Here is a 27,128-nt window from a genome sequence, read left to right as displayed (position 1 = left end):
ATAAAAGTATGCGCACATGACATTGCAGAACAGAAATAATTTCTTCGCTCAGAATCCAAACAACGAGAACATTATAACAATAGTATTAAAACATACATTTGATTTATGTGTATAGTTCAAACAAGCTATGTTTTAGCTATAGGTCGAACAGTAGAATTCTCAAAGTTATAATAATTCATAGTTTTCAAGTTTAAACAGACTTAATACATTATTAATAATTCATACTAATAATAATTCTACGAGTACCGAACAAAATACATTTGATATGGCCTGATTATAATTCATTTCATATTGTTATAAAATAATATATAATATATTATGATTAATGCTACCGTGATGACGAATATTAACAGTAGGTATGTTTATTATTATACGTTTTAATATCTTATTTCTGTATTAAATGTTAATAATAATGCCGTTGTAATGTACAAGAAAATAATTCACGCGCTTCAATAGTTTTGTCCATTATATTCTTGGTGAAGTAAAACCTTATCTTTGTTCGCAGAGATTGCTCTGACAGATTTTTTCTCTATGCGGTCGTCGCCAGACTGCTGATGCTTAATCGTAAATCAATGCACACGTGTCACGGTAATATCTAAGTGATTTAGTTTGCCGACCGAGATTTAAAAGAATATTTTATTGAACAAATAAAAATAAATTCAAAACGAGAAATCTTTGGAGGTTAAATTATATTTTTATCTCGTCACGATATTACTCTTGCCTATATTTATTTTTATTTTAAATTATTGAAAGAGTACGTATTGCATCACATGCGCATTATACACGAGACAAACAAAATTGATATATTGGTGTAAGGATTAAGGAACAACGACAGTAAAAATCAAGATTGCATGAACAGAGACACTTCGCTCACAATATCGCAGGGTAATGATATGGTGCATTATTATCATAATACAATTCAAATCAATAATAAGCAATCTTGTTAGATGGCTGTGACTTATGAGACATTATGTAAGTGGGTGGGTGTCGGATTACTTATGCATTTTCAAAATTCAATGATTTATGATACGGGTATACTTATCAATTAAATAAACAATAACATACCCATACGAATAAAATTATACTATATTATGTGGGTACATTTTTCAAGTTAAAAATACTGATATTGACAATTTATGATACAGAAAAACTATATAAAAAAATACAATATATGCATACAAGTTAATTAAAATGTGCTAAAAATGTTTGTATTAAATCAATTATTTTAAAACAATAAAATTATGAATTTATTAACACTTGTAGTACCTGTTATTAGATTAAAAACAAAAATAATAATACACTGAAACTAAAATAATTGTAATTAAAAGTACCTAGTGTCTTAAAAAATTATTTGGTATTATACTATACTTGAAAATACTATACCGATTTCCATGATTGATTGCAAACGAATTATTAAAAATAAAATGATCCTCATTGAGCACAATAATTTTATTATTAAAATGCATATTAAAAATAGCTATTAACGTATTTCATCTGAAACATTACGCTTGGCCAACCCTAAAGCGATATATGTGATTCATTCGTGTTAAAAGCATTTTATTTGTTATGAGAATTATTAATTCTGATGGTCAAAAACATTTTACTCTAAATTTAAATTAATATAAACGCACGGGCTTTCAAAAAACACCGTAATATTTTGTTAAGCTTTTGAAATTGTTGAGACAAGTTTCAAATAGTAAACAGTATAATTTCCATCCCTAAAATGAATAATATAATAATATACGATTATAGTACCTACCTATTATTAGTCGTAAAATTAAATGGGGCGAATCTTTCAAAACTCAACGAGCATAGTGAGAGCATAGTCCTGCCCAACACACCAAATATCATTGTTTACCAATATTTTGTTTTATTTGATAACATATTACACTTATATTATTATATTATTATTCTCTATGTGACGTTGATAATATTGTCATCCTATATAAAACGCTTGCAACGTACCTAACTCGCCTGGAATGACTAGCAACAGTATATTGTAATATTTATTCGAAAGTGTTTATATTAGACCTATTGCTTGATCAAATATAATATTTATAGTATTTAGGCGCCTATTTGGCTATTTCTCAAGAACCCACGTAGATATACCTACGTATTTACGCATAAGGGAACGAGAACCCTTTTTGTCGATCTTCGCGACGTTATTCTGTGCGTGGACAGCGGCACGTGTCTGAACGTTTACTCGGAAATTATTCCTTGAAATAAAATAAAACGAAACTGTACCCTAAGCACTAATTCTTTTTCCCTTTGTTCGCCATTATTTTATCCCACCGGAACATCCCCCGTTTATTGTTGTTGTCGCTGAACTAACAACGAATAACGAGAAGTTTAAATATTCAATTCATTCAATTCAGTATAATATTTATATCCTTTTTAAAAAGCACCGAACCTTGTTCGTTTAATATAAATACGCGTATTGCTATGTTTGTTTACAACTTATAATAATATATCGTTTGTATATTTTATTCTGTCAAGCTAATGTAGTCGACGTTTTTTACAAGCCGGACATGCGGGGACACTTAACGAGCTTAGATATTACGGAATTTCGATAACGGTTTTATACCCGTTCACTCTTCGAAAACATTAAAAAATAATAACGTGGAAATGGATCGATTAAGTGTATAATATTATAATAACATTACTGTGACGATAAGCGTCATCGTTGTTTCGGTATAGAGATAATTTCAATTTACAATATTTTCGTAATATTCATTGTTTTTTTTTTTTTAAATATACAACAAAGTTAATTTGATTAAATGTTACGAACAGTTAAAAAAAAACATTTATACTGCGAAAAGGTAAAAAAAAAATGCATATCCTTGAGGGACGCTACTTGATCAATTGATTGATCGGTCTGCTGATTTTTAGATGTTGGCAAACGACGCGTCTTCGTTGGTATTTTTTTAATTTAATTTTTATCACTTTCTATGTTTTCGATGGTTTAAACCTAAAAAGTACGTATAGAGAGAAGCCCTCCAATATTTTTCTGGGTAGTTTATAATTGTAGAGTAATATTATTATGGTATCTGCATTAACACGCTATAGTACTTAAATCCTCGTAAATCCTCGTGGGACACCACGTGCTGTATGAAGTGCATAATAATACCCTGTACAGTGTACACAGTTATTATAATATACGTATTCATACCTATAGTTTATCTAGTCGTCTTATTTCCAACAAATAATGGCATGATAATAGTGTAAAATATTATTCAACATAATTTTTTTTTTTTTGTACCTATATTGTTTAATATTATCACGTCGAAGCCATATAAACATTTTTATACGTTTTACAATACCATTTATTTGGGATCTGTTCAAAGCATTATTGGATGGACAGTATCTGAGATTTAATAAATGACTACGATTTTAGATATTAATTGACATCGATTATTGTGGTTAGGTTAGGCTAGGTTAACTATACGACATTTTTAATACCGTCACATAAATAGTTTTATATATAATGATTTATACTACGAGTATTATCAAACACAACATTTTCGTATACAAACTATGTGGTAATGTGTTTTCATGAATGCGCTATTGAACTTTTTATGAGTAAAATCTTAGTACATTATAATAATATTATCCGTTTAATTATTGTTTTTACGGGAGATATACTATTATTATTATAGAGAAGCAACTATGTCGATAATATAATAATAATAATATATATTGTTGTTTAGCTAGTAATCCTATGTAGCTAAGCTAATGATCTGGTAAAAATAAAATTGAAAAAATAAAAAGTATAATGTTCAAATATAATATTATAATATCACTTATCAGTCCGTACAACCAATAGCGAGAGTCGGTCGATTTATCTTTCACTTTAATTTAAAATATTCTCGTGCACAACTGCATTTTTAAACTTAATATCATCGTATAAGTTTATAACTATGTACAATTAGTGTTTCGTTCGAATAATTTGTATACAATATAAATATAATTTCAAAAATCGAACGACATGAATTGACGATAGTTACCTTCCCAACGCACGCAATTTTGAACTATAGTCATATAGGTATATGGTATGGGTGGGTTAATGTTTAGAGTTATGTTCAAAATTCATGTTTTCAATTCAACATTACAACTTATACTTTAACTTATACGGTTACACGATACATTTAAAATTATGATCAATTTTGTTATACGTTTCTTGACATTTTTTTTTTTTATTTGATTTAATTTTTGAAGGGCTATTTTGTATCATGCACGGAATCATTAATTAATACGTTTAATTGTTTATTTTTGTCCTTCTCCACTTGGAATTACAGCGATCAATCACTTTGTAGGATATTGTAATGTAGAGCGCTAAAGAGGCAATATTATATGAAATCAATTATTATATAACTGGCCTTATTACGTTAAGAAAATTAAAAACTCCTGATGGATTGTCTCGAGGAAAGTTTACTATCCCACCAACTTCGAAAACTTCAAGCCATATAGATATGTGTTAATATTTCATAAATTTGACATGGTAGCTAAGTGACGATTATTTATTAGTTTTTAGCTATACGCCTCATCTAAATGCAATAGGTACTATTCATACAGAGTGATTATTTTAAAGGTAAACACTCATTGTCTCGATAAGAATTGACTTTTTTTTAAAATTAGAATTAGATTTTTCTTTTACTATTATTATTCATGGTGCAGAATCAACTACTATGTTATTAGCTTACAACAAAATAAATATTGGATACATATAAATAGATACGATGGTTTTCTTAGATTAAGTTGTCCATATTATCAATAGGTACATTCTAGAAATGTGATGATTTTGTTTGTGTGTCTTGGATTGGGCCGAGGTCTTCGAAGAGGTTGTCAGAAGAATTTTTAAATACTTTAATATCAATAATCTGTGTATATTTTGTTATAAATTTAACTATTTTTATACTTTTGTGAATGACAGCATATTATACCGGTTTTTAGTTTGAAATTCTGATGTGAAATATTTTTCTGAGGATTTCAATGTATATTAAAACCGAGTCAGTGGTAAGTAAGTCGGTATAATTATAATATACCTGTTCGAAATCCGTCAATATTTGTTTTCAAAAAGTGTATACTTTTCAAGATAATTTTAATGCTGAAAACAAAATCATCCTTCCTACGACTGTTCCTGTAACTTCTACTTTCGCATTATGAATGATGATCCGTCCTCGTATCCGTAGTCATTGTCGGCCATTATACAAGATGATTTAACAAGCGAACTCACTCCTATTTTTCTGATTTTTGTGAATTTTTAAATATACTTAATGATTATATTTTCAAATTCTTGAGATCTTTTTGTACTACTCAAGAAGTGTTCTGTGGTGATACACAACTTCTGTTATTCAATAATTGAGAACCTCTTTTTTTTACTGTATATTTTTTAGTAGATCAATTTTTTAAACGTATAATGTATTCTATTATTTTCTATAATATAATATAATATTCTACTATAATATTTAATACTTATTTTTAATTTTATTTTAAAATCTGACGAAAACTCTTTAACAGACAATGTCATCGATTTAAAAAATTAATTAATTGGGTTTTTTTCTGGACCTTTATTAATTTCTTTCAATATTTTTTTTTTGTCATCACTGCTTTTCTTTAGAATTTCAATCAAATAATCATTTTATTTTTTTTTTTTTCGTTGACATTTATTCTGTGTAAAATTACTACAATGTTCTTTTATTTAATTTAAATATATTTAATTTATTTTGTCTGTTGGATGTTTAGATATACATGATAATGATACATTAGTATCTGTATTATATAAATTGCTTTGGCTTTGTACATCGTTGTCAAGTATGGCGTTAGCTTCTTTGTCTTCACTATTATTATATAGGTATGCATTCATTTTCGTTGTTATTTAGTTCAACTTCATGTCACTTATACACATTATATTTTAATCTATAAGTAACGTGAACGGATTTAGCGTATATTTAAAATTACTTATCTCACTGTCTTAATGCAAATAATTCTACAAAACATGCATGTTAAGATATATAATAAATCTTAAATTTTAACAATTGTTGGTAATTTTTAAGTTGATAATATTATATAAACATGTAACGATGAGTGACCACGCAAATTTAAAATCAATATACCTAGTATAGAAGAATCTAACAAAAATTGTGATTTATTATAAAACTAGATTTTGTCTATAAATAGCCATTCTGAATACCTATATTAAGAAAATTTAAAAGAATTTAATCGTCCATTAAAATAACTAGGTAAGTTTCCATAACTTACTATAAAAGATTTTATGTTATTGTACATCTACTGTATCTTTTATAATATGTAAAAAAATTATTATTTACGCATATTTCAATCTCATAATCATTTTAAACTAATCCTTAAATTTATAAATTGCATATAGGCGTACCTATGAGAAATATGATTGATTATGTTGATATTCAATTCTGCTTCAAAAGTTATTTTCTGATAAAACAATTGAAACATAATATGTACATCCTATTCGTTTGAAACAATCGGTTGAAAATGTTCAAAAGTGATTGATATAAAAGTTGAGCTGCCTATAGCACTGTAAAACAACTATATAGCACTATGTATAAGTATGTAACACTATTTTATTCATAAAATAATTGATCTTACTTGATGTTAAATAATAATACTAGTTAATTTTTTGCTAAAGGAATCATCGTTAAATAAAATTGTATTTAGGTATTGTTTTTTTACTTAAACTTTAGATATACACATAGTTTGAATTAATCTTAAAACTCTTGACCGTTAACATAAAATGCCTACCGAGTATAATAATATGTTTGTCAAAGAAGTCTTGAGTTGGAAATTTGTCTTGTAGTAGGCTACATCGGATTTAAAACGATACATTTTTCCGGTACATCATTATTATTACGACTTGTTAAAATCATAAGTACTAAAGTCACTGAAGTGTTTAGCATCTGTCTGTACAATTTTCACTATCCAGTTTACTGCAATAATTATCGTTTCAGTGTATAATATTTTAAACATGGCAATTCACATAAACACATACGCATCATATCAAGGAATGATTAGGGAAGATGATATAATATACCGATTATAAAATAAACATTATGTTAATTTATTTAAAAATCAGTAACAGTAGTTGTTAATGATGCAGTGCGAGTATTTTGGTGCAGTTTTTTTAATGCAATATAATATGACATTAATATATCATGGTAAAATGAAGGCCACTAATCATAATATATTACATATTTTGAAAAATGGCACTAAAATATTCACACTACATCCTGGACTAGGGTAACTGACTTACCAATTATTTAGCATGCTGCAGTATAATATATACGTGCTATTATTATACAGACTGATTCATTGAGTTTGGCCCAGTCAATACGGCGTTTTCCCTTTTTAATATTTTTAAAATGTCATGGTTTGGAAAAATAATAATTCAACCAGAAATCTCAGCATCGAAAAAATAATTATATTAAAATGTAACAAAAAAATATAAGATAACTACTACAAATATCTAAACTTTATATTATTACTATTATATTATTATACATAAACGTTCTTTGAAAAATATTCTACTTCATAATGTGAAATTAAACGAGCAAGTAGGAAATTGCTTTGCTATACAGTTGTTAGTTATAGGTGTCGGTGTGCCTCGTCATTGAACAGGTCACTGTAATGAATGTATTATATTTGAATTCGACGATAAATCATTTTACAGAAAAAATAATTCTGGACAGAAACGGTCTGTCAGCCTACATGATTAAGTATATTATTTTAAATTTATATACAGCTATTTATAGTAATTTATATTACTATTATAAGTACGGCAGAAGTTATACGGTAGGTATCAAAATACTAAATAAGCAATAGATTAAAATGTATCTAAATATTGTCATAACGTACGGTAAAATATAAATAATAATAATAATATATATAATAAATAACTAATAATATTTTTATTTTTTTTTGGCTTTAAAAAAATGTTTAAATTCCAAATTCCAAATGCCTATAAATAGCTTTACATTTAGTTTACACGACATTTTATAGATTTTAGAAAATGATAACTTATATGTAACTTACATTTTTCTATAGTAAATAGTTTTCGAATTGCAACAAAAAAACTTATTCGTTTTATGAGAAATCTTGGTTTAGAATAATAACCAAAAACAAAATCAATTCCGCCAAAAACTGGTTTTGCGTAAAAAATATCTGTTCTTCTCTATTCATTTTTTTAACTTTCCCATTTATCAAGAAAACTAGGTACTAGATATGTTTTACTTTTGACCCCACAAAGTAGCAATTATATACACTTTGCTACCAGAAAATATATTTATGTTGTAAAATCAATACGTTGATCGCTCCGCTCAGAATTTATAATTTTTGTTTTATTTCAAAAAGTAGAAAACTTAAAAAAAGATAAAAATAAAAAATAGTAATAAAAAAAATAACTCATTAATTTGTATTCAAAATATTGTTGTTTCATAATGACTTCAACAGTTTTAATACCTTCGAGACAATGTGTATAATAATATACTGTTAATAGTATCGATCAGTGCACGATGGTCTCGTTATCTGCACCACAACAAAACCGAACATTGAGTTATTTGTTTTAAACGTAAGTATGTGTTTAAACACACTGCCCCGTTAAAATAATACTTTATTATTATTAAAAAAACGTAAATTCATTGAAACGAATTTAACAATTCATGCGCGTGATGCGTTAAAATAGCGTATAATATGTTGTATTTTACGGGGTTCCTATTTTTGTTTTTATGTTTAGGGTCATAGTAATATATTGAGCCGTTGGGTGCAATGGAACGTGCAACGATAATAATAATAATATTATATATTCCCTGTTGGTTATTTACAGTGAAAATTTGTGAGCAACGGCTCGTGGTGTCACGTGGCGAGCAGTATTGTTGCGATTTTTTTTTTTCCGTCTCCTCCTCCGAGAGTAATAACGCACACGAGACCATACGATTTGATTATTTTTCGTGCACCGTTTGTCCCAATCATGTTCATGACGATAACAATGTAATCATGCGGAATTATTTTATAAAATATTGTCGTCGTGATGGCGGATACTATAATATTATGTATGATACGCCGTTAAATATTGGTGTTAGCACTTGGCACGCGTCTGAGATGTCGGTGCAAACAGTCTAATATGTGCGTAGTCTGTACTAGAGATATTGTGAATTTCACTGGTAAGAAAATTTGGTAAAAACGGTAAATTGTGCGTTTATTATATTCGCCCGACTATGAGTGTGTTCAATGCAGTCCGGGCATTTATGTATTGTTTTAAGAAAATTGTGGAATATTTTTTAAAGTATTTGTTCGAAATTATTAATTATACTTTCAATGTTAATATATTATATTTATAAAGTAAATAATGCATAACTCTGTAAAAGTGGTACAGTACTGAAATTATTAATACCTTCAATGACCCAACTAATATATATATACTATATTATGATACTTAATAATTGTATTTGAAAAAATCAAAATTATGATCTCGTGGACATTTCTGTGGACGTCTCGTGGACACTAGATTTTATAAAACGTAAAAGATAAAAAACAAATTAAGAAAATTAACACGGAGTCCACAGCCCTATAAGTTCGTCTAACCTGAACCGAAACGTATGTCATCACTTATAATAATACTATGATATAATTATTTTGGTATGGTGTGGGTAGTGTGGGTGATGGCGGTAGTATCGTGACGGCGATCTATTCTGCAGTTTAATACTACATAATATATTGATATAATATAATAATATTGCGTAGTATTATACAAATATAATAATAATAATATTATGTTCCCACACACCATAACATTTGGCAACGCACAATAGCAAACCATATATTATTATGACAGAATATGAATGTCCGTTGGTACCTACCACTTGATATACTTTAAATATAAAACAATATATATATGTCACATCCACTTAGTGTAATCGTGAAGTAAACAACCACTTCATAGAATGTATCAATTTTGTGAAAATGACTTTTTGTTACACAACATGGATAGTTTTTTAATATTTTCGTGAAGTGGACCGAATTAAATTTTATCCATACTGTGTAGTAAATTATTTTGATATTTTTAGATTAAATTGTTTTGCAATTATTTTTTTGATGCAATTATATTATGATAAATAAATATGTTAGTGGTTAAAACTAGCACATCGTGTTATAAATTATTTTAGCCTCGTTGTAAATAACTAAATAAGTATAAAATAAAAATTTTAAAAATATTCAATATAGATTGTAGAATAAAATCCTTACACCTACTTTTACTATACAAATAAATATTTTTGTACCTATGTTTTATTATTTATTTACACATGGCTGAGAATTACGGCAACGGTAATTACACAGCGTTTTTTTTTTTAATGTTTGTACCATTACACGGTACTTTTTAAATGGTAACAAAAAATAATTATTTGAAAAAAAACATTTTTCAGTATATTTGAAAATCCCAAAAAGGATTAAAATGCATCATTTTTTTTTTAAATTTTTTTTATTAAGAAAGACAATTTACAATCTGTACACAATAATTACAATAAGCAAATTAGATGGAGAAAAAAAAACAGAATAAAGTAACATGAATATCATGTTGAGGAAGAAACCCAATGGTAACACCTCCTTTGAGAAATGCATTATTCGAGGGAAATTGCGGTGCTTATTGTATAATGATGCTTATTGAAACACATCGTAAATAAAATTGAATATTAATAATATAATCCGGAGCACTAGGTTTTTTCTTTTCAAATTCTCTCTCTTTGTGAGATGGTGGATCGGAAACATTTTTTAAATGGACAACTTGGACTAAATCAAATAACCGTTATAATACGCGTGTCAATACAAAGATACCTTACACAGCTTTTTTTTTTGTTGAAAAAATTAGTTTGTCAATACATTCGAATAGGCTGTAATATATTATTGTATTTTAATGTATATAAATATAAAGTAAAAACGGCGAATTTCATTGAATTTCCGGGTAGTGTATACTACAGTGCTCAATGTAGCTGAGCAATGTAGAAACGATTACTTATAGCCCTGGAGTTTCAAACGATTACCTACCAAACTCTAGCGGGAGACGTAAAATGTGAAGTGATTGTTAAATTAATTTCGAGTTTTATTTAAAAATAACTGCAAACTAATAAAAAAATGATTTGACATGTAGTATATATTAAAATGTATAGGTAATTATTAAAAATTTAAATAAAAGAATGGTTTTATACACAAATTATTATTAATTATTACGCCATAATTACATTATATTACTTCCATGATATTTTGATATACAAAGTCATCCATAATCTTGTTCATAATCTTTGAAATCCGTTTTTAATGTTAAACAGCTCTTAATTATTATGCACATACTATTAAAATTGTAGTACCTATTCAGTTATGGATTTAAGGGTGCGCACAGGGTTATCTGCAGGGTAGGCTGATGACTTGCTCCGTGGACAATGTTTTTAGTCATACACGATTATAATGTTATATAGGTCACCTTAGGTAACGAGAACGAATAAGTAAAAAAACCAAATAACTAATATATTTTAAATTTGGATGCATCTAGATTACAATAATATAAATCGGTATATTAGGAGAATTATTATCGATTGCATTCATAATATTTATTCGCAAAAATACCTAAGAGGTACATAAATATTTATTTTTTTTAATTCACTTTGCCCGCGTTAAATCAGTAATTCCATAATTTGCCCGACCAATATATCAAATCTCTCGGGCAATTTATAAAATGATTAAATAATAAATATTATCCATCTATATTGTCCAAAAATGCTAGGATTGTCCACATTGCCGTTCGTTACACATTATTGTATATGAAACAAATTTCCACTCGTCAAATAAGGCGACTGCATTTCTGTGTGATTTACTGTTGGCGTTGACATTTTGCCTAAAATCGTACACCAAACATTTTATCGTTCGTAAAAAAATTTAAAATGAAGCTTTAAAAAATAAAACAAAAATCAATAATTTTTTGCAGTTATCAAATGCGCAGATAAAAAAAAAGAATGACTCACGCGGATAATATCGTCATCTATCTCGAGTATAAAAATATGTCGTTTTCAACCTTCAGGATTCTATACCCTCCTAAATCGTTTATTTTATTTTATTTTTTTTTTTTATTAAAAAATTACGAGTGGGCGGTGCTGCCCTCTTGAGTACTTGCGTATAATATTTAATATTATAATATAACAATACGTATGCAGTCATCGATGCAGCAATAAAATGTGATGGTGAGCGTGCGTGTGATGATGATACACATAATATTATTAATATGGATGCGAATATAAATGACATTATGCCACCATCAGGCACTCAGACGCGTTGATTGTCTCGCGATATAAATTGAGGAAGTGGTGGTGTCTTTATCGCCATACGTGTGGGGGGCGGATATTTGATCGCACAGTATATGTAGGAATGGGATGGACTTGAAATGTATAATGGCATTAAATAGAACCACGGATGATGCGTTTTCGTTCCTAGGTTGTTAACATTCTGTCGAGGCTTAGTCTGCCAAAATCCTCACCCATCCCCGACCATCCGCTTATGTTCGTATAATATATATGATATATACTGGCCGGCATTCGATTTATGAGTTCGACTACACCGTACGTCTATTTCGTTTTGGTAGTATATGCGGCTGATTAGTTCAATCAAAAATATTTATAGTAATAATATTATGGTGGATTTAATTAGTCTTGTACATAATACATTAATACACGTATAATAACGATTAACTGGTACCAAAGACAGATGATGTACAAATTCCTTAAAATATTTCGTATTTAATATTGTTTTGCATCAAAGCAAAAATGCCGGTAATGTCTAAAAAATAATTGAATGAAATATGGTCGTGAACACTTTTGTTAAAAACAAAAACAAAATTAAACATAGTTGTCCGTGCCAAGATGCTCACATGCGTACGCCGACTTAACACATACAAATAAATACTCCTGGGGGGCTGGATCACATGGCTGGAGAAATCTTACTATATTCTCGTCGTGACGGTGTAATTTTTAAAAAAAATTATTACAATTTGTTGGTCTCAGACTCGCAGCACATTAGGTTTATTGGTCTAACGCACATATACTGCTATTATAGGTGGAGATAGACTTTAGATTTAGAGTGAGCACTGAACTATACTATGGGGGATTTATTTTAAAGAACGGTTTGGATATCTGTAACAAATAAAAAATATTTCGCAACATTTAAAATGTATTTCTACTAAGTTAATAAATATAATTATACTATAATATCTTACAATATTGAATCTTTAATCTAGAACTAAAGCTTTGCAGTAATCAATGACTTCATGAACATCAAATAAAATGGCTAGTGGCCTAATTACATGATCTGAAAAAAACATGTACTAGAAACAATAGTATAAATAACAATAATCACAATATACCAATATATTATACCTACCTATAGGTATAGAAAATATTTCTTTGGTCCAAGATATATTGTAAATGATGTGGATTATTATAAATAAATAATTAATATCAATTATCACTGTATCCTTTAAGATGGATTACCTACCTTGTTACTTGAGCTGAGATTGGAATCAACTTTGCTTTCAATATATATTTTGAGTTCTAATTCTATGCCAACTACTAAATTCAATCAAGGATCGATAATTAAATTTATACGCTTTTGAATATTTCTATTGTTTATTCAAAAAATAGCTAGTTAAACCGAATTGTGTTTTATGACCAAAATGGTTCTGTATACACAATTTTACTTAACATATTTTAGGGTTTTGCATCTTTAAAGCATATGGCATTAAAGTGCTCTTTTCGTATTTTAGCGAATTGTAAAATACAAAATAATAGTTGATAATTGTATACGAGTTTATAAATATAAGCAGGTGTGCTGATAATTCTATAAGCAATGTTACACCGAATGGCAGAAAAAAATCAGTCAAAGTTTCAAAATGTATTAACTTGTTTCAGCCACAAAAAAAAATAATATTTTTTAAACACTAAGTCATATAGATTTGATTGACGATGCCAAGAAGCTCATAAGTATTGATGTGCTTTAAGATAAACAAAAATGTGAAGAACAGGTTTTAAAAAAAAATTGACCTTTTTGCCAAAGTTTTTTTGAAGCGTTAAAGTATACAATTTTTCAGCGCTTATTTCACGGGAATAATTTGGTAGCTTATGGGGAATACAATTATCTGCTGTTAAGTCACTGTGCATACGGCAGAGTATCATTGTACATATTATAGTGTTGTGCAGACATATAATAAAATAACCGTTACAATATTATTATAGGTACCTACCCCAAAACGGCGGTGCATGTGATATTCAGAAAAAAGTTTTTTTTTTCGACGATAATTAATTATACAACCAGAGAGGGGTATCACGACTCGGTGTATAGTACCTAGTATCCACGTGATACATGCTGAAATTAAATTTCTAGAAACAATTGGTTGGTACCTTCATAATATTATGATAACTATAAACGACACACAACGTCGTGGAGATGCGCATCATATAGGTGATGTGGGGAGCAGTTAATTAACGTCGCTATATAATAACAGGGACGTCCCTTTACGCGATTAAGTTGTTATAATATTATTATGCACAAGTCGTTTATGTGTGTAATACACACGTGCTATTTTAACGGTGGAAACGTCAAGGTATAACAAATTTAATTAAATTACAATTGTTAAACAAGACGTAGGCCCTGCACATTGGAATACACAAGGATCAAACATAAATTTATAATATAAAAGTATGAAACATAATATAAGGATCAACTGTGGTTTAAACAAAATAATAATACATAACTTAATCGATCGACGAACCGTGACAATTTCATTATCCGGCAATGAATTGTTGTATACGATTCCGCGATAAACCAATAATTAAAAATAGATTTTTATTTTATAATATATATAGATATTACAATAGTTGTTTTAATATTAATAAAATAACAAATACATTTTCAATTAGTGTTAGGCATAGTTTAACATGCCCATACATGATTACATTTGTTACACAAGTCAAATATTATATATTATACTGTATAGCTTTTGAACATTGCTCTTACATTTAAAACAATAGATTTGTATTTAAGTATTTTGTTGACGTTATAATGTTTGCCTGAATCTGAATATGACATTGACATTTGGGTATTGTTTATTTCCAGAAGCGCTTTTTCCTTTGAACAATATTCAAATATACATAATTCCCCCCCCCCCCCCAACATTAATGATTGTTATTAGCGCTTGGATCTTGATGTGCTAAAAAAATAATATGAAAAATTCCTTAAGACTCGTAAAATAATATGCTCTATAAAAATACGTTTAAAAATGTATTTCTTTCAGTGTACACCAGGGGTGTCCAACCCACGGCCCGTGGTAGATTTTGATGCGGCCCTCACTTCAATTTAAAAACCATGAATTAATTGTATATAATATATTAATATTACGAGAACAAATTATGAAACCTAAAATGTTATGTATTTCCCTGTGTTGGCCAAGCACAACCCAGAGAATAGCGAGAAATATGCTTCTTTGATTTTAATTTTAATTAATGAATTTGAAACCCGTTTTCAAGATTTTCGTAAGAATAGTCAACTCTTTGCTATTTTTGCAACACCATTTTCGGTTGACATTCCAGCTGTGGAAACTAAATTTCAAATGGAATGCATTGAGTTGCAATCAGATATTCAACTCAAAGAAAAATTCAATCAGTCATCTTTATTAGATTTTTATAAATTATATCTACCCAAAGAAATATATCCAGTCCTTCATGACCATGCCTTATTCATGTTCTCGCTTTTCGGCAGTACCTACATTTGCGAACAATTGTTTTCAAGAATGAAAAACACAAAGACTAAGAATCGGTTCACTATATCAGACAAGCATCTTGAAAGTTGTTTAAGGATTGCCACAACTTCGATCGATCCAGATATTGATTCATTACTTTCACAAAAAAAACAAATTTCAAATTTCTCATTAAATAACTTTTTTAAACTAAAACTTTTTTTTTGTTATAAACAAATATATTTTTCTGTGTACTTCTTTTTACTATTATTACTATTATTATTAAAAAAAAAATATGTGGCCCACAACAACTTCTACCTATATGATGTGGCCCAGTCTTCACAAAAGGTTGGACACCCCTGGTGTACACTATCTTGTAACGGAAACATGTTTACAAAGTGGGGTTTTGTTTAAGAACACACTTTAAAATACTCAAGACACTAAAATAAAAGTATTGTTATAGCCTCTTAAGCTATTTGTCGATATGAAAACGGTGGTATACCTATCCCATACGCAGTGTTCAGAATTATCTATAGATAAATTTATCTCGATGAATATCTAGATAATTATTTGTTCATCTTTTATCTTATCTAGATAAATAGTTACAAGGTATCTAAACGTTCATCTTAGATAATTTTTTTACTCATCTGAATGAATTATTCATCTAGATATATTTTTTATTGATAAAAATCGCGAAATTGTACAAACGCATTTAAATATTTATACAAATTCTCAAACCAAGTTTATGGTTTATAAATAATGTAATTATTTTTATTTATATCATTATTATTATTATTATGTTGCTAGTGCCCAACTAAAATATACCTAAATTTAAAACCCATTTAAAAAAAAATTGTATCTTTTTTTATCTAGATAAAAAAGTATTTATCTTTATCTAGATAAATATGAGTTAAGTTATATTTTATCTCTATCTAGATACATTATCTAGATAAAAAAACTACTTATCTAATCCGAACACTGCCCATACGGCTATACCACCCGGAGTATTGCATGCCTTCCACACGTTTGGCACAATAAACCACCATGCTGGTTTTGCCATAATATATATTGTATTATAATATTAGCAAACGTTCCAAAATAAATTCTGAAAATTCCCTTAAAAATTAGAATTTGTCAACAAATTTATGCAAAACAAAAATAAACCCCTACGAAGCATTTTCCACTTACGGAGCTATGTTTTAAAGTACCAGAGAAAAAGACTTTTATAAACCCTAAAGACTATACATCTTAACATAAATATATATTACAACTTCGATCACTTTCCTTTAATAATTATAATTATCATTTTACACATTGGTATTTTAACGTTGACAATGATTTAATACACACAAACCTTAACACTGATTTTTTTTCGGAGTCTTATCTTTGAGACTAATTACGATTGAAGTTAAAAATCTAAACTTCCATAATAATTGTTATTATCTTTGCAGATGCTCAAATATATATTTATGTATGTTTTACATTTTTAATACAAGAATCCAAATGAATTTGAGTGAAACTTCATCTTATAAGCAAACAAATTTTAAAAAGGAGCATTTTATAGACATTTTATTTTATTTTGTATACATAATATATTATTTATATAATAGTTATTTATAAACAAATCAATTAACTTCAGTTTCATTACATATCGTAGGTATAATAAATTATAAAATGATGACTTAATGCACGAGTAGCTTAATAGGTTTTCGAGTATAATAAAAATAGGACTGATCACTATCGGTACAATAATCTTAAGTTTTTATGTTCCATATAAAATACCTATATTCACTATATACCGAAATTGAAACATTTGTTAAACGTCCCATTATTTTTGTGAAACATAGTCAGTACTTTTCCCCGGTACATAAACTACTGGGATTCCCGAACTAAGCTCGGCAACTTAAGTTTATCAATAGGAATACGGATGTGTATGTTGGGTGTTGAGGGGGGGAGCATAAACCTTTCAAGAAAGCTGGAAATAAATCGACGATAATTTACAAAATCCCTAGTATTATTCGAATTGAAAAAAAAAAACAATTTGTACAAATATAGTTCTATTATAAAACCGCGGTTACACGAGTCGATGATCTGAAGACATTTACACCTTAAAAATAACAAATAATATATACCATTCTAAAAATAAATAGCATTATTCTAAGAAAAAACTAAAAAGTAATAGAAATAATTGTTTATAATAACATAAATAAAATAGGTTGGACGCGGTTGGTTTATCTACCTACGCGCTAATTAATGCATACAATAATATTATTTTATTTTTAATGTTTAAATACAATGTCTAACTATATTATAGGATTTATACCTAGGTACATACCGTACGATCACTAAAATAGATTTTTATTTTTATGTTATAATAACTTTTATATATTTTAAAACAAGTTGTAAGGTTAGATTTATTATACGTCATATTTATACCAGCAGAATAATAAAACCTCAAATAATTATAAAACTACGTAATATTCTGATTCGTGAATCGTGAATGTGTATTCATTTTATTTTATTGATATATTTCCAACCGCATTGTTTTATCATTATAATTTTAAGTAGGTATGTAGCGTATTTAAAACTTGTCTAAGATTATGTGTGTGTGTGTCTACCGTCTGGACGTATTGTAAGGAACTATCTTTTTGTCTTTTTGAAACAGAGAGCGATAAAAACTCAGAACGTCATTATTGATGTATTTTTTCTCATATAATCCCATCAAACGACTAGGACCTTTGGCCTCGTAATGTAACATTCACCTCCGTCCGGTATTACTGCCACATAAAATCGTGTGGCAACGAGCAAAAAATGTGGTCCAGTGTAAATAAAAATAAAATAATGTCGGTGATTTTGAGTTTCCATCAAAAGCAGTTTTATAAGTGACAAACGATTTGCCATATTAAGCTTAAAAGACGCTCGTGCAAAATCCATATTGTTATGATTGCACAAATGCATATTATTATTTGGTGTACTGGAACGATATAAACAATCGTCGATCGCACTTGCATTCGGAGAATTTTAATAATATATGATACTGTCATACCCACTATATTATATCCACGACAACAACAGATATTTTCCTATAATAGACATTTCAAAGATTTGTGTTAAAAATTTAAATTGCCAATATCTGTTGTAGGTGATCCATTGAACATTTAGAGAAGGACCATTTTTTTTAAGTCACAAATTCAAGGGTTTTATTAATTTTACACACAACACCGATAATTTATATAACTGGCTGTAGTCAGAAAAGTGGTCGTTATTTATATGCTTGTATTTCATCTACCGGTATAGAGATTATCTCAGCGCGAATACGCTAGAGTCAAAATATCAATGGAATGAACTGATTTTGAAAAAAAAACTAATTCAACTCGTTTCGCATATGAGCTCCACTTTCATCCGACCAAAACATATCCAATAATATAAATATTTAAAATAGAAACAATTCAATTTTCACGGGTTCAAGGTTGATCGCAATCGCCGAGATCGAGTGTCGTGTAACATCGACGAAATGAAACGGTGATTTATAATATATTAATCGCTTATACAGTTATAATAAATCGTTGTGGAATCGAGAAGACGTATTGATATTTCAGATTACGTATAGAATTCAACTGCGTTTCTTCATCGCAGGTTACTTAATGTTTGGCACGGAACAATACCTTTTGTGTCCAACGCAAAACCGTCGGGATGTATTATCGGAAGTAAGTTCGATTTTTTTATTGATTTTTTTTTTTTTTTTTTGGCATACGACCACGGTGTTATCTCACCGAAAATTAGATACACACGGCGATGACAGTTACCCATAGCTAGCCATCTTCACTGCAGCGGCAGTGTTTGACTTACCTTGCAGGCTGGAAGACGTAGATAATAACGATATTTCACTTTGACGGCTTACCGAATACTTGCCATCTTACATTAGGCATACTTCACAGTAATTAAATCAATCCTATTAACTATCTTAATATTAACGCCACACAATCGCATTAAAGGTGTTTGATTATTCAATTTCGAAATAACCCGCACGCGTTTATTCTGAATAATGATAATAATTACTCTATTTATTCGAGTCGTGTATCCTCTGCCGTTTAAATGTATTCCCAACAAAATCATAATCCGATTAGGACTGCTGTAGGTATATCACAGTTTGTGGTATATCTATTGCTTATTGGTTATTGCCAAACGTCTGCAGGTACTTTATGCAACATTAACAATATATAATAATATGGCTATAATATGGCTATAATAATATAACCTATTATTATAATATGGCTTAACATACTGCGATACTCGCCAATCAAAGAATACACGTATACATGGTATGTTGACCCCATATTATGTTGTTTGTATAACTTATTTATAATTAATTATATTGTGTTGTTTAGTTTTTTAAAAAGCTCAATATAATAATATGTTGAACATCGAGTTAAATGTGTATGATTTGTAAAACACAGCCAATCGCTCGAAATGTGGTATTATAATACACTTTTCGTATAAGTACTTGAAAAAGTTTCATAAGAATGGCGATGGCGCGCGTTGTGCAGTTCTGTAACAAATAATATAAGTACCCGGTTGTACTACGTTTTGAATCATATATTATGATCTTCTTATACTTTTTTGAATTATATTATTTTTGTATGAATCTATTCATCCGTAATTATTTCTCTTTGTTTAGTTCCTCGGAAATTGTAAGTCTATCTAAAAACCAAACAGCGTTATATTTCAATATTATGACTGTCTATGGAATGTTTAACCAACCAAATTGTATTGTCTAGTTTAGTTGCGTTTTTATACTACTACTGTAATGCACTAACGCATAATACGTATCTTATGTATAAAAACAACATTCTTTTATTGTCTATTGTGAATAAGAGTTGACATGATTTTACAAAAGTTACAAGATCATTAAATTGCATTTAATAATAGAAATCATTTTTTCAAACACGGTATGCATGTTATTTCCTAGGTAGGTATATATTAGTATTTAAAATTATATGATAATACGTCCATAATTATTTTCATAATTAATTCTCATAGCTTGATATACTGTGAAAATCGTACTTATATTATAATATGTTGTATACAAGACGCGAAACTCACAATTGTTTGAGACCTGTCTGTGTTCTATGTTCTTGACGTCATGTGTTATGCCAAAGTACTCATTGAGTACAATGTGTAAAATAATACCTATATAGTATTAAGGTACAATTATATTATAAATATAATATTATGATACTATGTAATTGATAAGATAACACGTGATATTTATATTGGTTTTGAAAAGCTAATATTAAGATTTTATTATACATCTATCCCAACAGAATAAATAATTGCCAAAACATTGTTGTACTAAAATAACATACGAGAAAGATTTTAAAAAAATGGTTAGCTCGGAAATGCGGTAGGTAGGGACATAGTAGTATTTTTGTATGTTAGTGGGGTATAAGCGGATTCTAGATAACATATGAAAATGGAATTTAGAACTGGTTTGATTTGGGAGTTCGATGAACTGTCATAAATTAATGAAGGGATAACGCGTTTGTTATCGTTGTGATCATTTCATTTGAATGTCGTGGCTTGTCGAAGTGGGTTACACTCAATCAAGTCGATGAAAAAGAAAATTTAGAATTGTATTTATGTATAACATAGGGCACAACCAAGGTGCATAGGTACAATAGAATATATGGGTATCCGGCTGTATGTCTGGAGTCATTTAGATCGCTCAGTGGTTTTTCTTCTTTATTCTTGGCGGTGTGTGCGTATTTTTATTCTACTACTGTTTGTTATTAGGTGTGTAATACAACATAATGTAATATGTTGTTAATGCCCTAATATCTTGGTTACAACTACTTGTTGTGTGCGATATAATAGTATCGTGATTGCAGAGACAACTTAATAGGTTCTAGTTTGATATTAGGTATAACTACAATAATATACGCGATATAATATTTTGATTTGTGTGCAGAACTTTTAGTAATCGTATGATAATACTAATTGGTGTAGCACGATTTTTTAACTATATAGTGAGCGGGTACTAAACTCAACTAATTTAATTGTGTATGTGCGCAACAATAATCATTAAAAATGTCCAAACGTTAGTGCAAAAACACAAATAATATGCAGGTACCTAATATAATATGGTATCTATAATAAATACATGGTTTAAATTATATTACTGAGCTAGCGAACACATACATATTAAAGCTTGGAAATAAGCGTGGATGCGGTGTGTGTGTGTTCGATAAGGAAATAAAGAAACAAGCGAGTTTAGTTGATGATCTCAAATACATATAGCCCTACGACGATTCCCAAAATGTCTGAATAACCCGGTGAATTGAAATATGAACACGCCGCAGACACTCGTTCAAACGATAAAATTTTCAAGTTTCGCCTCCAATTGAAGAAATGGTAATGATGTTTCGACAACACGACACGGCGCCGCTGTTGTTTTCGATTACATAATATTATATCAACTGCTGTAGAAACAGTATCCACTCTATGTTAATGGCGTGTATCGGTTCAACGGAACGTTTAGTCCATAATATGATGCGTCCGCACTATATTATCGTGTGGGTATTTTAGAACAGTGTTTGGGGGGGGGGGGCAACGTGAGTGTATGCGCGTCACGGCAGAACTTTTGATCGTAAATACGTATGAAATAATATGTGTGTTATGTGCTTGTGCGTTATTCTATAATACGCAGCATGGAAATATAATATTGGAGTTGACTGTAGTTTGGTCTATTTATTTGACGGTACATCGAAAATGTTTTATAATACAATATAATAAACGTATGCAATTGTTTTATACTACATCGTGTTTATAATAATTACCCATTTCATTTGTTTCAGAACTTGAAAAATCAGATAATGACCACCAATCTGTGGGTGGAACAGGTAATGTTTGTATTTCCATGACTATTATAACTTATCCGGAAAATCGAGGCTTTATACGGAAGTTTTATCTCTGCAAATAAATCACTAGGTACTTGATGAAAATTTTTTTTGTCCCTTAAGAGTCCATGTCATTGTATTGGAGCATGCTGTGATATTCCTATATAACAGGGCTATCGAGCCCTCTGCCGTCCATCCGTTACTTCACTGTGTCGGCAATCAATACACCCCATTGTATATAATATATACGTATATATTATTTATATATGGATATATTCTTTTATATATATATATATATATATATTTTAAAGGGTGAATATAATGTTTTATTTTATTTTTATTTTTATCGTTTTTCAAAAGAATTCAACTAAAAAGAAAAAAAACCGCTCGCTATAACGAATAAAAATCATCGAATCATCTAGAATCAAATATTTTTGGATTTTGATGAAATCCTTCTAATTTATTCGAAACTACAATGACGCTTACTATTGTGTGTATAACATGAAAACATAGAATATAAATCATGTTGTGATACTACAGATACAACATTTCAGTATTATTGATGTTGCAATATCGATTTGTGATGTCTAAGCAGTTTTGAGAAATTCCAATTGCCATTTTCAAATACTTAACTTCAAATACAGTGCGGGACGATTACGATATACTTTTATATAGTTTTTCAGACATAAATTATTATTATTATTTATTTGCATGAACCAAACACAAATAATAGCTCGACATTCATAGAAAATACAAAAATTATCAAAATACATAATATTTCGCAGTATATTATATCATTGATTTTGAATAAAATCGACAAACGTCAGTAGGCATAGTAAGTACAAGTAACTTTTAAATCGTACATGTTTTTTTAATATTTCGATTCGGTTTAATACGCTATCGTAAGTAATTAAAACCGCATACGCACAACAAAATATATAAACATATTATACACGTTTGAGGTCACGAACTAATTATTTTCTAAGGTAATTGAAAAACATGTTATTAATAGCACGTCATTATAATAATATAATAGTCTATATTATATTGCGATGGGTATCGTTATTAAAATACAATGTTACGGGTAGAAAATTTTCATTACACGAAAACGATATTATAATATTCGGAATTCCGCGGCGGCGTATAATTTACCGAACTAAAATATCATGTTCGTGGAGGAATTAACGAATTAAAATGTATCGTTAATTATTAACAATAACCAAAAGATGGGGTTGCTCGTGATTCATTATTGAAATGAAAATAACATCGCAATAATTAATAATATGTAGGCACCCACCTGCTATACCGGTACGTACGATTCGAATCCGGCGAACAGTCAATAACGAACGTGATAATATCTAATACCTACTCAGAGTATTATTCCGAGACGACGTCCAACAATATAACTGCACCATGAGCCATGCATGTTAAATGTCGTAGACATATAATATGACAAGTATAAGGCCGACTCAGAACAGATGTGCACACTGGGACGCCGCACGTACACCTGCATGTTAAATAATGTATTACAGTTATGACTTTAACACTATACATAATATTAAGTTTTGACGAACTACGCAGGTACCTGGGGGTAAGTGCACGGAGCACGTTAAAATAGTCAGTTGATAATCCTCTACTGTCTGAATCGGAAAGGACCGTCTCACATATTTTATACATTTTTTCCCCCTTCAAGACACGTCATAATAAAATTCCTAGTGGAAACATTCAATTTTATCTTTTATTTCCATTTTATTTTTCATCACGGTGCCAATAGTGAAATAACATTATTCCGACTATCGAGATTATTTTTTTCTCATTGCGTTCGATTTATATTAAAAACTTTAAATGCGATTCGTATTGAAACAGTCTTTGTGGAAATAACACAGAGCAAAGTGTTTTCTATACTAAATTAATCCGTTCAGATGAATAAAAATTAAAATAACAACTGAAACATGCTATAATTCAATAAGTAATTGAGTTTATCATAAATAAAAAGCGATGTGACGTTTTAATATTAAAATCATCATGTAGCTGTGAGCTAAGAAGTTTACTGAAAACTTTTTCCTGTTCTAAAATGTGATCTCTTACCCCTACCATCGAATATCGAATATGGGTCACCCATAAGTTTGCCATTAGTGTTGCTTGCCTTAACTTTATCACAGTTCAGCTCGTCCCCTTCGATTTCCAAAACCAACTTATATGGAATATTATCAGACTGTAGTTTAAACTGCGATTTCTAGGGTACTTCTTTACACTAAAACTATCAAAACTATCCTTGAAATTTAAATTATTACAATAGTTTAATATATGGTATTTGAGTATAACATGAATATTCATTACCAAAATTGATAATAATTACTAAGCAATTAAATAAAACAATTTGGGTAAATACTTTGCGTTTATAAATGTAGCGCCTTCTTAATAACTTCTGTTATCTCAAATAGGGTTTTTTTAACTAAGCGAAATTGGAAAAAAAATATAAATATGAATCATAAAAAAACATTAAATGTAATAAAAGTAATAAATATGTATCAATAAAATGATTACTTATATAGGTATTTCATATTATAATATTAAACGAAAACTTTAAAACGAGTAATACGTACACGAAAGCTATTATAGTGTAGGAAATTTGGTATTATATTGTAATATTGCGAATATTTACGAATTGTTAGGAATAAAAAAAATATTCTACAAAACAAACATGTTATTAAATGCTTGTTAAAAAAAATATTTTTTTGGGGCCTGCTGTGGCTCAGTGTTTGGCACTAACTTTTGTTCTGAGGTCAAGCATCAGCCGGCGCTGTTCGTTCTCGGATGGGTGACCACCTGGGGTTTAGTGACGAATCCTTGCCTCCTCAACCAACCGTAACCCCCCTACAAAATGCTAATGTCCATAGTTGCCAATGCTTAGGATCAATAAAAAAATATATTATTTTTTTGTACGTATTAAACAACTTAATTCTTAAAACGTATCTAGCTTAAAATAGGTTCCTTATGAATGAACTAAGTTTCTGGTTGTTTGTCCAATATATTATAAAAGATCGTAGTGAACAACTTGAAATCTGTAAATACGAGATAAATGAAACAGATTTGTGAATTGTGATGTACAATTTATTAAGTGAAGAATGTTTGTAAGTTACAAACACAAATAAAGGAAAAGTTTTAATTATATAATACAATATGTGAGCAGCGAGCATGCAATAAACTTAAAAGGGTTCACGAAAGCGATATAAAAATAATTCTGAACAACTCAATGTACGGTTATTTATCATAGTGCGCTAGTCTATAATTTATCATTATAATTATACGACACTACAACAATACAATATTAAAATACTCTATTTAAACATTGTCGGAAGTGAATACCCACAGCTCGACGTGGTCAAATATCGCCTATCGACGCTATTATATTAAAATTATATAAACGCTTTTTACTCGATGACAATAATACATATAGGTACTGTTCCGTTTTCGACAATGAAAACACATTCACTCCGCCGCATCCAACGACGAAATGTTTCGGTAACGTTATGATAATATCGTATTATGGTTTACAGCCGAATAGTGGGACGTGTTAATAATAATATCATCGACGTCCTTCGGAGAAGGGAATATCGAGAGGAAAGGCGACCGCATATCATTATTATTATTGGGCTGCCGGGTGGGTGGGACACGTAACTATATGTATACGTTTTCATAATAATAATATTATACACATACATTATTGGCCTGACCAATCGTACATCACTGTCATCAGATTCCTCGCCGTTGCCCGAATGATAGATTCGACCACTTAATATTTACCGACGGTCCCGGGTAACCGACGACGATGCAATGCTGTTTGAACTCGTGTAAAAAATTGTTACCGCGTCCGCGGCGGGTTTCCGTCATCGCGCCGAACCCCGTCACCCACCACCCACCGCCCAACCGCAATTTATTGTACGTTTGTTTGCCGGGGGGCTTGTTAGACACACCTACGTGCACGCGGCAAGTTGAATTTGTTTCGGTTCCGTTTTATGGGTGGAATCGGACGACGGGGGGAGAAAAGAAGAACTATTCACGTCGTATTACCATCATTATACCCCGGCTACGTTCGATATCGTTCAGCCACGGCTGGCAATCAATTTCGGTGTTTCGATCGTTTTGTTCCCGTTTGATTTTTTGTTTTTTTTTAAACTCTTTATAAACGACTTTCGATTGTATCTTTTGTTTGCCTCCGTGTGCGGATTATCAATAATATAATACTATACTATGTAAAAGATTTAAATGTCTACCAAACAATATAAAAAAAACTATTTAAAAATATACATTTTTTAAGTCAGGGACGAATTATTTAAAAATAAAATATCAAAAATGTATATCACTGTTTGTAGTAGTTTAATTATTATTCAAGACGCATAATATCCATAAAATCTTAAGTTTTTTATATTATT

General features: G+C 29.5%; 1 protein-coding gene across 6 annotated transcripts in view; it reads left to right on the top strand.

Moving 5' to 3' along the window:
* Positions 1–27,128, top strand: part of LOC132946947 (acetylcholine receptor subunit alpha-like) — a 177,297-nt gene that overhangs the window by 39,370 nt on the left and 110,799 nt on the right. For all 6 annotated transcript variants that reach the window (XM_061017069.1, XM_061017068.1, XM_061017072.1 and 3 more), the window contains one exon: positions 22,651–22,695. In XM_061017069.1, the coding sequence (XP_060873052.1) occupies positions 22,651–22,695 (45 nt within the window). The remainder of the gene's footprint in view (positions 1–22,650; positions 22,696–27,128) is intronic.

This window comes from Metopolophium dirhodum, chromosome 6 (genome assembly GCF_019925205.1).
Source record: "Metopolophium dirhodum isolate CAU chromosome 6, ASM1992520v1, whole genome shotgun sequence".
Lineage (NCBI taxonomy): Eukaryota > Metazoa > Arthropoda > Insecta > Hemiptera > Aphididae > Metopolophium > Metopolophium dirhodum.
Note: the sequence above shows the minus strand (reverse complement) of the source record. Positions and strands in the feature narration are given on the sequence as shown.